This window comes from Entelurus aequoreus, linkage group LG02 (assembly GCF_033978785.1).
Source record: "Entelurus aequoreus isolate RoL-2023_Sb linkage group LG02, RoL_Eaeq_v1.1, whole genome shotgun sequence".
Classification (NCBI taxonomy): Eukaryota; Metazoa; Chordata; class Actinopteri; order Syngnathiformes; family Syngnathidae; genus Entelurus; species Entelurus aequoreus.
Genome location: NC_084732.1, coordinates 29,000,536 through 29,014,871, shown reverse-complemented (window position 1 = coordinate 29,014,871; position 14,336 = coordinate 29,000,536). Strand labels below are relative to the sequence as shown.

The following is a 14,336-nucleotide window of genomic DNA, read 5'->3' as shown; positions in this document are numbered from 1 at the left end:
TCCATACGGACAAAAATTTACAAAAACATTAGACTCGCCAAGTTAAAGGTTTACGAAAAACCATAACAAAAATGCTTTATAAGAACTCTGAAACAAGATAAATTACAAATAATATCAAGATAATACTTAAATGGTAAATACTAAACATTAAAAGTATATCAAACAAACCTTTAACAATGATCACTGCAAACTCGTGCATTTTTCGACTCTATCTGCTTCCTTTGGACTGGAGTGCTTGCCACTATTCTCGTCTTCTTCCGTAAAATCTTGACCTCTTTCGCCCTTTTTGATTACCTCTCGAGGAACTCTGAAGAAAAAATGTTTTCTTTTTTGCGATTTGAACGGTTCCAACAGCCTAAAAAAAAGGCAAGTACCCGGTATTTGGTATTTTTCTTTGAGAAAGGCAAAATCTTGCCCAGAACACTATGATAACAGACGCTCGGGTCTTGTACATTAAATGAGCTGGACGGGACGTTAGGTGAATACAACTCAGAATTGAAAAAATATCTACAGTACTACTACTGTATCTGCACACAGTTATGAAAAACAGAGTGTGTAGACAGAAGGATTGTCTAAAAAGGAAAGAAGGCGATTGTAGCTTGCAAACCTAAAACAGAATTTGGATGTGAATAATGCGGATACCATTCAAATTTTATCAGCTCATTTTGTATCTGGTATGAATACATTTTATCTGTTTTTGTGACTTTTTTGAAAACATATTGCTAGTAAACAAGGAATAGTTTTTAAGCATGACAAGATGACATTCGTAAATCTTCCTTGCTTTCCTCATCCAACCATAAACTGAGTGTAAACACTAAACAGACAACCTTTATAGATTTTAATATCGCTTGCTGTATAAACTTGAAGAACAGATAAGACATGAGAAGCTGACCTGAAATTCTTGGAATAAATAATGGAAGTAATATAAAATAATTGTGTTGTTTCTTTTATGGTTTTACTGTTGTGAGGACGCTATTACCACAGAGATATTAGCGCGTGATTACTGCATGTAATAGTGAACACTCACGTACCGCCGTCTGTGCTTGCAGCTTTTGTGCTACAAATATAGTCCTACCTTATTAGTTGCGCAGCACCCTATGCTGGTGGTGCTCGATAGATTCTGTCCGGGCAGCACAGGTAGCTGACTTTAGTTCCGTTTTGTTGTTACGTTATATATATATATATATATATATATATATATATATATATATATGGAAACATTTAAAACCAAGACTGAAGTTTATGCATGTTTTAAATAAAAACTTTAAGACATTTCAAAATCGAATTTCAGATATTTTATGAGATTTGGGAGAATCTTAGACATTTTAAGGCTTTAAATTAAAATTGTTGGATTTAAGACTTTTTAAGATCCTGTGGATACCCTGTATATTATATTTGTGTGCTGCATGTCAACAACATGACAAAACACCACAGGTTGGACCAATGATGAGTATATAAATGAGTATCTTCTTGGTGACAGCCGGTATACATGCAAAAAATGTGGTAATAACTAGATCATGATCACCCATAAAGATTGTTTGCACATTATAAAATGTTTTATCTCGTATAAGAAGAATATTTAAGGAAAGCTGTCTGATATCAAGTTTCTATGCAGATGTAACTTGACTGTTTTATGTGTGCTGTCTTTTAACTTCAATTCTTTTGGATCGAAAGAGAAAATAAATGATGTTTGTGATAGTTTTTGCATACCAATCTCAATGCATTCCATTGGGGAAGGAGAAACAAACATGGCCCTTAACATTTGGGAATTGACTAAGCACAGATAATAGGCAGCAGTCCTTCAAAGAGATTTCAGCACCAAGCCTGAGGCGTGTTTGCTGATGAAATCTATGCAGAGGATCAGTGCAGCATTTGCAGTGTATGTGTGTCCTTAAAAGTGAGTTATGTCTTTTTCTATTCACCTCAAAGGGACAACCGAGTTACAGTCAGCACTTTTAATCAGCAATACCACAATTACACAATTTTGGAGCGCACACACAGACCCATTTTGATTGGCTCTTGCTCAAGTCTCCAGATGTATTTATTGTACAGTAGATTGTTTGGAAAAATTACCCTTAAATAAAGTATCAGACTATTATACGTTTTTTCCCCCAACAATATCATTAACAAACCTTTTTTCCAAACTGTAAATGTTTTAATTTTTTATTTTTTGTTTTTTATCATTTCATACTTTTGTGAATTAAATGTTTCTAATGATCTATTAAAGTTAATAAAAAATAATTTAAATGAAATTATTTTGTGTAGATAATCATCAGACCATATCACAAAACATGTTTGCCTCTGTGCCTTTTTTAAAATTTTAAAATGTTTTCTTTATTATTGCTAAATTTTAACTACAGTTTTACTTAGTTTATTTTTATGATTTATTAAATAATGTTTTATTTTAATTTTTGTTTTTATTTAGCACAACTACAACATTTGTTTTTATTTTGGAAGTTTAATATATATATATATATATATATATATATATATATATATATATATATATATATATATATATATATATATATATATATATATATATATATATATATATATATATATATATATATATATATTATATATATATATATATATATAATATTCTAATGTTTTTGCTATGTTTTATCGATATTTTTAAAATGGTATTTAAAAGTATTTTGTATAATTGAAAATGTAAATAGTTACTAATTATTGTTACTTTCTTTAGATTGCAATCTCTGTTCTAAGGATTTGATAGACTCATAAACATGTCTTAATAGATCTTGATTTGTGCACTAGTATCAGAAAAAGGCGTTCTAAGTATTTGATAGACTCATAAACATGTCTTAATAGATCTTTCTTTGTGCACTAGTTTCATAAAAAGGTGTTCTTCAGACGGTACCCACAAAGTTAGAGGAAAAAAAGATGAAGAATTAAGATTAACGAAGAGGTGTGTCTCAACTCTTATAGCTTTTGTTCCCAAAATGCAGGATGTCATATATTTGCGCAATGTTTTCATATGCCGCTCTCCATGTGTCTCCCTGCATTGTTATGTCTCGTTAAAATGCTGTTTCCTGCTGTTAAGCTGTGATTATTGCCACGCATCATGAACTTCTCTTTGCTGCTGACGCTAACCTCTCGTTTCGGCAGGCTTGTGCCACCGGTGTATCCGGTTGTGACCGTGTTAACATCTGTGTCTATAGTGGCTTCTGATCTGCAGTAAAACCTGTGGAGGCCCTTGCGGAAATGAATTGTGAAGAGGCCGTAGATGAGCGGGTCCAGGCAGGCGTTGACCAGCCCGAAGATGAACAGGAGGTGGGTCAGCGAGTGGGAGACCTTCCCTTCCAGGTCATCTGGGAGGAACCAGTACCACAGACCCAGCAGGTAGTAGGGAGTCCAGCAGATGATGAAGGACAACACGATAACAACACTCATTTTTAGGGTTCTCATGCGAGCTCTTGGGATGTTGTTTTTGGAGCAGCGCAAATGCACCTCACCGGAGGATACTGGCAGGGAGAAAAAAACTCAATGAATGTAACTTGACTTAGAAATTATTGCTGATAGAACTCACTGTTGTTCTTTTTCAGCCGCTTGGAGATCTCAAAGAGGATCCTGGTGTAGCACGTGATCATGATGGCCAGCGGCAGCAGGAACTGGCAAGAGAAGGTAAACATGTTGTACGCCGTCTCGTGCCAGCGTCTCTTGAAACTTCCCCGTGTGGTGCACTGGGTGAAGTCCTCGGGATGCTCTATGGTCACGTTGTGGAACAGGTATATCTGACATACAAAGATGAAGAGAAAACACTAAAGGTACAGAAGCAGCAGTGAACATGTAATCATATGACCTCATCAGTTTTGGTTAGATCGGCTTAGATATTCAAAACTCAATAAGAGTTCTTACAAGGGGTATCTTAGGATGGTGGATCATTGGACTCAGAGGAGTCTGATTCCACAATCAACTTCGCTGTTGAATCGTCTGACATATATCTCCACTCCGTGAGAGTAAGGTTAGTTGGGTAGGTGAGACAACTGTGTTGGGATGATGTTCCTTGATAAGGGATGCCTCGCCCTAAGACACAAAGCTCGCAGTCCCAACACAAAGACCCGCGAAAATTGGCTGCCTCACCCTGAGGTGTAGCTTTGACTAGCGCGCTCAGGCAGGAGGCCTCCCTCCCTGCTCCCCTCTGTCAACGGTAAAGATCCTTTCACAGGTTTACTACAGAAACCTTTTACTTTCTAGAAATCGTCAAGTTTAAATGTCTTCTTTTTGTGTTCTCCTTGAGTTGTTAAATTCAGAAGATTCCTCACTCCTCAGATAAAAAATGCTTCCGAGCAATGTCTAATGCTGCGTTCCATTTCTTTTTAACCAAGTTGAGAGCCATATAGTATCAAGATGGCAGCGTGTGGTTTAGTGCCACAACCTTCTACTGTACAGGTGAGATGCATGTTTTATAATCAGACATTACCTTTTACAAACTCAAAAGCCAAAAAACAGCATCAGCTCAAGCTCCTTATTATTCATTCTATGGCCGGTCTCAACCAACGTTAATAACACCTCAAGTTAGCTAATATGGATGTGCAGATCAATACTGAAATATAGATACCGTCGATACCAGATCTTGATGCAGCATAAGGGCAGCAACATTTGAAATACTGTACTTTCTAAATTTTACTTGACGCATTAGGTATCGAATTGGTATCACCGATACCAGCCTGAATTTTACTCTGTATTGGACTGTAAAGAAAATCAGTGGTATCGCACATCACTACTGTCGAGTAGCTAGCTACTCGCTAATGGTTGGCGGAGGAGTGTGAGCAAGGCAATGTGTCACGACGCCAGAAAAGTATTTATTTGGTATTAGCTCTCACAATCATCCATCCATCCATACATTTTCTACTGCTTATTCCCTTATTGTTGCTAAAGCTCGGTTAATGTGCAGATAACGGCATGCGAATAGAATATTGGAGTAGATCAATCCCCATTACCTGCATTGTTAGTTGCCTAGTAATAATAAATGATAAATGGGTTGTACTTGTATAGCGCTTTTCTACCTTCAAGGTACTCAAAGCGCTTTGGCAGTATTTCCACATTTACCCATTCACACACACATTCACACACTGATGGCGGGAGCTGCCATGCAAGGCGCTACCAGCAGCCATCAGAGGCAAAGGGTGAAGTGTCTTGCCCAAGGACACAACAGACATGACTAGGAAGGTAGAAGGTGGGAATTGAACCCCAGTAACAAGCAACACTCCGATTGCTGGCACAGCCACTCTACCAACTTCGCCAGTACTAGCGTTTTTAAAATATTTACAACACACAGAAAAAGAGAAAGACATATGTGTTCTTGTCTCAAGTAAGGGCTGTGGATGTTGTGAAAAATTCCCCAGTTTGGGAACTTAACATTACAGCCATGTAATGACTCACTGGTGAGTCTTCAGTTCATATCACCAGATCGGCACTAGTGATATGTACTGTATACTGTAGACCAGGGGTCACCAACGCGGTGCCCGCGGGCACCAGGTCGCCCGTAAGGACCAGATGAGTCGCCCGTGGCCCTGTTCTAAAAATAAAAATAAAAAAATTAAAAATTAAAATTAAAAATTAAAAATAAAAAACAATTTTTAATTTTATTTTTTTTAAATTAAATCTACATAGAAAAAACACAAGATACACTTTCAATCAGTGCATCAACCCAAAGAACCTCCCTCATGCACACTCATCCACACCCACTCACACAAAAGGTGTTATTTCTTTCTGCTACCAATATTCTGGTTCCCACAACATAGACAACACATCTGCAAGGGACACAGTCCCTGCAGCACACATGATTGTATAGGCTGCTGGTCCACTAACATTTTAATTAATTACTATTTTTTATGTAATTATTTTTATATTGTTTTACTTTCTTTTTTATCCAAGAAAATGTTTTTTATTTATTTATCTTATTTTATTTTATTTTTTAAAAAAGGGCCTTATCTTCAACAGACCAGGTTGTCAATGAAATTAGATTTGTTTAAAGGGTTTTTAAAACCAGGCCCAGTCCAGATAATGTCCAAGTCGCACTCAGCAACACACACCTTCATTCATGTACACAGAAAAAAATTAGGGAACACAACAGATTGCATATAATTTATAAACAAAATTACATTTTCAAAATAAGCATTTATGTACAGTCCAGATTATGTCCAGGTCACTCAAATTAGGGAACACAACAACAGATATCATATAATCTATAAACATAATTATACTTTCAAAAGTTAGAAAATACTGAATAAATGTTTTAAAGAGAGTAATACTAAGTGAATATCTGTTTTTGGCCTTAAAAATAAACCTTTTACCGAGTACTATAATTAAATTGACTAAATCCTGATTGTCAATGAACTCTCCTAAAATAACAGAAACCACATTAAGCTTCATAAACAAACCAATCCTTAAACACATTTTTTCAACTTCCACCCAAAACAAAGACACAACATGACAATACCAAAACAAATGCAGGGTGGATTCAGGCTCCTGACAACAAAATCGGCAATCATCTGACTCTGTCATATTCCATAATTTTAACATTTTCCCTGTGGGTAAGAAGTTATAAATAATTTTAATTTGAAAATAACGATTTTGCACATCGATGGTAGTTTTATAGATTAGTTTGAATATGGCATCCCATGGCAAAGGGCAGTCAAAAAAGTCCTCCCATTTTCCATATGTGTTGTATGGGGCAGCCTTCAAAGATTTCTTTATTAAATAAAAAATATATATTTTTCTATTTATTTTAGTTCCTTTTTGCCAACTAGAATTTATTAGAGGTTTACAAACTAATAATTTAGTAGTTCCATAATTAATTATTTGTTTCCATCTTTTCCCAATTACTCCAGTTAGTTGATAAAATGAAAAGCTTGAGCAAGCATCACCATACATAGTTCTAAATTCATCATACTTCATAATTTTACCATTCTCATTGATAATATCATTGACAAAAATGATTCCTCTTTCAAACATATTTTTCCAAAAGAAAGGCTTTCCATCTATTACAATATTAGAGTTCATCCATATTATCTGCTGCAAAATATCGTCTCTTTTTTCTGGCACATAAAATTGAAAACACCACTATGAGTGGATTGTTTCCTTTATGAACCCCGCCATGTTTCCCAGCAGACTCTCTGGGAGGGGATCACTTGTAAAAAAGGATACAATTTCTTTTGATACAGTACATGTTTTTTGTCCAACAGGACATTTGTGTACCACTCAATGTTTAAATACATCTTTGGAACAATTGATGCTTTTAAAGACAGACACATAGCTTCAAGGTTGAGAAGTTTCAGGCCCCCATATTCATACTCTTTGTACAAAACCTTTCTTTTAATCTTTTCTGGTTTGCCGTTCCAGACAAAATCGAAGACCCTCCGCTCATAAATCTTAAAAAAGTTTTGTGATGGAGCTGATAATGACAAAAACAAATAAATAAATTGAGGAATAATTAACGAGTTGGCAATAGACATTTTACCATACAAGGTTAGGGATTTCCCTTTCCATAATTGCATAATTTTGTCCAGCTTTCTTAGTCGATTATCATAATTTACTGAGCCTAGATCTTCCAGATTTTCTGGGACAACAACACCAAGTATGTTAACTGGTCCATCTGTCCACAAAACAGGCACTTTGCATTCCATTCGAAAGGACGTTCCCTTTAGATTTCCGATCCTTAACATTTTACATTTATCATAATTAAGCTTAAGGCCAGATTGCTGTGAAAATGTGTCCAAAAGATTAAGAAGGTTCCGCAAACAACGAGGAAAAATCTTATCTTTGTGAATCAGCCTTTTCTGACATGAACTTCATCAAGAACAAACACAGAACACGCCTCACTGATGCACATCTGCAAGACTCACTCAGAGTTGCAGTGTCAAGTTACACACCAGAGTACAACACACTAGTTAACAGCATGCAATGCCAGGCTTCCCACTAACTGACAAAGAAACAGATAACAGATTTGGTGTCCAGTTCAAAGTGTGACATGATTTAAAAATTTGACAGTTTACTTTTGTATTTTACATGAGTTATTATTTGTACAAACATGGTGCAAAGTAATTCATGATTTGTTACAAAAAATGTTAGTGGCTAGCTAGTTAAAATGGGATATTGTGATTTCACAAGACTGTCTTAGAAGTGATCATTTGAAAATGTTCAATTTGAAAAATGTGCACTTAGAGAAAATATAAAAATAAAGTGTTGCATATTGATATTTATCTGTTTCTATATATATTTATTGTGAGAAATCATTAAGATGATCAGTGTTTCCACAAAGATAAATATCATTAATTATTAATAATAACAGAGTTAAAGGTAAATTGAGCAAATTGGCTACTTCTGGCAATTTATTTAAGTGTGTATCTAACTGGTAGCCCTTCGCAGTAATCAGTACCCAAGAAGTAGCCCTTGGTTTCAAAAAGGTTGGTGACCCCTGCTCTAGAGCATACAGTACATATCCCCGCAATCTGTTTAAAAAAACAACTATGCTAACTAATCAGATTTGACTATGAAAATCATTAGTCAAAGTCAGTCCTAGTTGTTATGCTGTTGTTGACACAATAAAACCATGAAAATTCTAAAACAAGAAAAGGACCATGTGACATGTATAGATCTGGTAAGGAATAAGTACTGATCGGACCTTTGACCTCAGTGACCACAACCACCTTGGGTCCCCTATTTAAAATCAGTATGTTTTCTGCACATACTGAAGTCATAGAGATATCATACCTAAGAGTTAGCCAACGAGCCAGAGAAAAGTATGCCTTAGTTTTTACCAAAGGTTGCATACAATAAGAAATAAAGTCTACAAGGGGCATACAATAAAGATACTAAAACTTATGCACAAATTCCATTCCTATGACTGGTGTCAGTTGAGTTATATGGTAAGTCTGAACTTATACCTAAGTTATACCTAAATGGACAGTCTTCATGTACACAGAACACATAAAACGGTATAATAAAACATTTTAATACAATAATTAAAACAATCATAAACAAGATAACGCCCTATTTTTATATTTCTATGGTTGTCTTGAGCACTGGCAGAAACATTACAAGATAGTTAGATTTATTGGGAGGAGGAAGCCTTATGAGTGAGACCTCTATGTAGTTTGGCCCTGGCATACAGCCCATGTTGATTTCGCTGCTTCTCCACTTTTACGACATCTACAGCCCTTTGTTTTTCAACTGTAGTTGTTTTTAAAAGGCTTTATAAAAAAATTTGGCAGAGTCCGAAGCAGAAATTTATTTTGAGGGCCTCACCCCCTTTTTTTTCCACAGTTTTTTTATTTATATGAAACAATATTCATACTTTCTCAACCCTCTGGGGACATTCAATTTTAATTATCTTCAAACAGGATATACATAAACATTTCTTAAGTTTTTAAAGGTTGTAAAAACATTTTGATTAGTTTTTTCACCCGTTTTTTTTCTCAAATTTCTCAATAAACTTCAGTCTTAAAAAAAAAAGCCAAACATGTAATGTTTTTTTAAAGATTATGACCCTTTTGTAGGCCTTTTGATCAGATAATGTCACACGTTTAAACCAGTAAAATAATTAATGTCACGCAAATCGATACTAATTAACAAATGTCGCGACCCCAAAAGGAACAAGCGGTAGAAAATGGATGGATGGATGGAACATAATTTGATCAAAAGGGCTTTAAAGCGTTAAAAAACATGACCTGTTTTGTATTTGTGTTAAGGATTGAGAGATTTAAGCAAAGAAAGTTAAAACAATAGGAATCTAAAATGTTTTATGTCCTTTGAATCACAAAGGATTAGGGTTGTCAGATAATATCGGGCTGCCGATATTATCGGCCGATAAATGCCTTAAAAAAATGTAATATCGAAAATTATCGGTATCGGTTTCATAATTATCGGTATCGGTTTCTATAAGTAAAATGTATGACGTTTTAAAACGCCGCTGTGTACACGGACGTAGGGAGAGGTACAGAGTGCCAATAAACCTTAAAGGCATTTCCTTTGCGTGCGTGCCGTCCGAATCACATAATATCTACCGGCTGTTCTCATCACGAATGAATGCAATGCATACTTGGTCACACTAAGGGTGGCCGTATAAACAAGTTTAACACTGTTACAAATATGCGCCACACTGTGAACCCACACCAAACAAGAATGACAAACACATTTCGGGAGAACATCCGCACCGTAACACAACATAAACACAACAGAACAAATACCCAGAATCCCTTGCAGTAATAACTCTTCCGGGACGCTACAATATAAACCCCCCCGCTACCCCCTACCCCCACCCACCCCAACCCCGCCCACCTCAACCCCGCCCACCTCAACCTCCTCATAGTCTCTCTCAGGGAGAGCATGTCCCAAATTCCAAGCTGCTGTTTGGATAAATAGATAGATAGTACTTTATTGATTCCTCCAGGAGAGTTCCCTCAGGAAAACTAAAATTCCAGCAGCAGTTTACAGAATTGACATCGAATTTAAAAAGTAAAAAGTAAATAATGGGGGTATAAATGGAAACAGAATAGAAAAATATTACAATGAGAATAAAAATAAAAAGCAACAATGAGAATAAAAATATAACAGTAAAATAAGAATATAACAAGAGAAACTAGGCAGTAGTGACCATGTTATGAAAAATTTGCACAGTTATTGTTTTGAGGCATCTTAAAAAAAATAATGCACTTTGTGACTTCAATAATAAATATGGCAGTGTCATGTTGGCATTTTTTCCATAACTTGAGTTGATTTATTTTGGAAAACCTTGTTACACTGTTTAATGCATCCAGCGGGGCATCACAACAAAATTAGGCATAATAATGTGTTCCACGACTGTATATATCGGTATCGGTTGATATCGGTATCGGTAATTAAGAGTTGGACAATATCGGAATATCGGATATCGGTAAAAAAGCCATTATCGGACATCTCTACAAAGGATTTTACATCCTGTTTGGTTTGCCGTACACTGGAATAATTGCCAGTGTATTGTGCACCTGTGAAACAATTGAACTTTGCAATGTTAATATTTAACATGAAAATAGCACTCTTAGGAAAATCATGTATAATGGAGTAACACAACACAAATAATTTTTTGTTGGTGCAAAAAAACTCATATAACTAATACATAAAGTACTTCAGTTTATCAGCCCAATAATAACACTATGTGCCATGACGGGAAATGTTGCCATTATATTTGTATCAATGACGTAGCAGGAAGGTGCTAGGAATACTTGTGTGATAAAATTTCATATGAAGCGTCCTGTCATTCATTAATTGACATTTTACATCCACTTCCTCACACAGAACGGGGCCATACTTGCAGCGCATGATCTGCATAGATGGAGGGGCGGCCCTTAAATGTGGTATGGTCTAATTTCACGTCACTTTCCTTTTCTTTTACACGCTGCTGCCAGAAGAGTCTGCCTCATGATTGGGAGACTTAATGGAAGTTGCAAGTGGATATTCAAATTTAATGGAGATTATAATTTTAAAGTAATATGAACAAAAGTGACTTTGTCCTTCCTTAGTGTAGTGACGTGCTATGTACTAATCCGCGTCCGTATCCCTCCACCACGTGGTGTGTACTGTAACTATGTTTTCTTTTCTGTTTGTGCAAAAACAACCACTAAACATTGTAACTGTCGAATCTTTTTTATGTTTACAATATGCCATTGGACAATAGAAAACAAGCCTTGTAAGATTTTAGTAACTAATACACAAGAAAAAGATCATTTAAAGATAGAAAATGTGGAATTTGCTGCTAACGCCCACGTTTTGAATGTTTTATACCATAAAACATGTCATGGCTTAAACTTAAAGGCGACCTTAGGTTTAGTGAACTATTAAAATAAGACAGTGTACTGCAGCATCTTAAATATCTATATGAAGCCCTTTTTAGCATGATGAAGACCTCATAGTTTTGCTGTGGTTCTGGATGGAGGTGAATCCTGTGGTCAAAGGATATGTTTTTAACACTTATATTCAAATGAGTACACTAATGTCATGACAGCTGCAATGAAGTAACATTCGAGTTTGACCTTTTAAAAACTGACCTGCAGCCAGCGAGCTCACCTGAGGGACGGACAGCAAGACGCTCATGGTCCAAGCCACCGTCAGCATGACCGTGTTCCTCTTCCTGGCTTCGTTGATGGCGAGCGGGTTCAGGATGGCCGACTGGCGGTCCAGACTGATCACCACGGTGACGAAGGCGCCGGAGTACATGGCTTGGAGCTTGAGGAACATCAGCACCCTGCAGGCCACATCTCCCGCCAACCACTGCACTGTGATGTTCCACACGGCGTCCACCGGCATCACGATGAAAGTGACCAACAGGTCCGCCAACGTCAGATTGATGATCAGCACCCTGACGTGGGACTTCCGTTTGCCATCCGCGTAGGCCGCCCGCAGCACGGCCAGGTTGCAGAAGGCCGACAGACCGCACAGGATGAAGGTGATGATCACTCGGACTTTGGCGGCCGTGGTGAAAGTGGGCAGCTGCAGGTGGTCATCCAGGCACGGCCAGGAGGAGACATTGCAGCTGGTGTTGCCGAGCTGTAGGTCTGCGCTCAGTTGATGCATGCTAGTGCCCATTTTCCTGGGGAGGGGGCATTCTGCTCAAGCGTGAAGGTCAGTGTTGGTCACACAAAGACATCAAAAACATCCATGACTCACAAGCTGTGCACTACATGCAAATCATCTTTTGTCATTTAGCACAACTACAAACGCTTCATCAATTACTCATACGGACGTCATGTTTGCTGGGGGGGTAGGAAAGCATGGTTACAATTTTGCTCATACATACATTAAAGGTCTCAGAGGTCCCACAATAGTATTGGAAGTACCTTGTCCAAAATCTAGTCTTGATGCAGGAACGTTTTAAAGTGCTTTTTGGTTAGCCTTGTGGGAATACGCCATTATGTGTCTGTAGCTTTAATGCTAATGAGCTGTGTTGTCTCCATCTAAGGGCCTGATTTACTAAAGGTTTGCGTGTACTAAAAACACATGCAAACTTGATAGCGCACGGGCGCACGTGCAATTTGATACATCAACACTGTCTCACCAACATTTTACAAGCACTTTTTTGCTTTTTATTTAGCTCATGTCAGAACAACATGCAAACTGACAGTTCCACACACAGATGCAGGATCAGTGCTCGCGCTGCACGATGGACAGACGAGAATCTTCCATCCTGCGTGCGTGTGTCAACAATTTGGATGGCCAGAAGTAAAAAATATTAGCCATATTGTCTTTTTAGTGTTTTGGTGTCTGCTGGGGGTTTTTTTTATGTTTGTTTTCTTTAATTTAGGAAATATATTACTATAATATATCCCAAAAGGGACAAGCGGTAGAAAATGGATGGATGGATGGATATCTCCAACAAGCAAATGTCTTTCATTGTGCATTTTTTTTAATGTGAGTCATTCTAGCGCACAGATGCGCTGGTGATGCGATTCACAGCAGAGCGCTCAGAAATAAGTGTCAGTCTGCATATGTTTCTGTTGTTTGGATTGCAATTCAGAAAAAGTGTTACAGATTATAGATGTGCGCTGCTGGTTCGCCACATGGCACGCAGGTAGGAGCATGATAACATGGATGTGCAGAAAATTATCAAGTGTCTCCGGAGTTAAAGCCTTGTATGCACGCAAAATCCTCATTTAAATAGTGTTATCAGATCACGCGCAACACGCCCAGTCATAGTACTCGCAATGTTATATTTTGCACACGCTGTCTTGCACAAGGTATTTGGATCTTAGTCAATCAGGCCCTAAGCGTGTGGCTACCAGAAACGCTATTGTACAGGGCTTTTCATGTATGCATTATGGGCCTGATCTACTAAAGGTTTGCGTGTACTAAAACATACGCAAACTTGATCGCACACGCAAAGCTGATCTACTAAACTTGTGTGCAGATTGCGTCTCTTAAGTGAGCCGAACAAGGAGCACAATCTATTTAGCGTGTCTGTTTTCATGAATATGTAGAATATATGCTCATCATCAGAACGCCCACAATACTGACAGGAGAAACTGCTATTATAATTATTCTGCACACGCGGTTTCATTTACCAAGAATAAAACTCAACTGCGAGCACTATTTTGCATCTTTATTTAGCACTTCTGAAAAGTATGTTCAAACTGACATAGTTACACACACGCCTGTGAGAAAGGAGACGATTGCATAGCAGCCCAGACTATGTACGCTTGCCAACATATTTGAACTGTCAAAAATAAAAATATCAGACATATTGTCTACACCAATATAATGTTATAATTTCATAGCTGCTGGATGAATTAAGAGGCTAATTAAAACAAATTAAATTGATGTTTTTTTTGTATCTT

At 37.1% G+C, this 14,336-nt stretch overlaps 2 protein-coding genes across 6 annotated transcripts in view; one reads left to right on the top strand and one right to left on the bottom strand.

Annotated features, from left to right (window-relative positions):
- The window catches only part of wdr93 (WD repeat domain 93), a 41,751-nt gene that overhangs the window by 27,004 nt on the left and 411 nt on the right, over positions 1–14,336 (top strand). The window contains exons 17-20 of one of the 5 annotated variants that reach the window (XM_062024627.1): positions 3,186–3,366; positions 3,424–3,648; positions 11,305–11,363; positions 12,060–12,627. In XM_062024627.1, coding sequence (XP_061880611.1) covers positions 3,186–3,205 — 20 coding nt within the window. In that variant the 3' untranslated portion in view covers positions 3,206–3,366; positions 3,424–3,648; positions 11,305–11,363; positions 12,060–12,627. Of the gene's footprint in view, positions 1–3,185; positions 3,367–3,423; positions 3,649–11,304; positions 11,364–12,059; positions 14,215–14,336 lie in introns of those variants that run through there. The other 4 variants (XM_062024643.1, XM_062024619.1, XM_062024652.1 and 1 more) reach the window with 4 other exon arrangements.
- LOC133632305 (putative gonadotropin-releasing hormone II receptor) lies at positions 2,628–12,629 on the bottom strand. Its single transcript, XM_062024673.1, has 3 exons — positions 12,073–12,629; positions 3,554–3,758; positions 2,628–3,488 (listed from the first exon to the last, which is right to left on the bottom strand). Exons 1-3 carry the CDS (start codon positions 12,589–12,591, stop codon positions 2,998–3,000), a joined length of 1,215 nt encoding a protein of 404 aa, XP_061880657.1. The 5' UTR covers positions 12,592–12,629; the 3' UTR covers positions 2,628–2,997.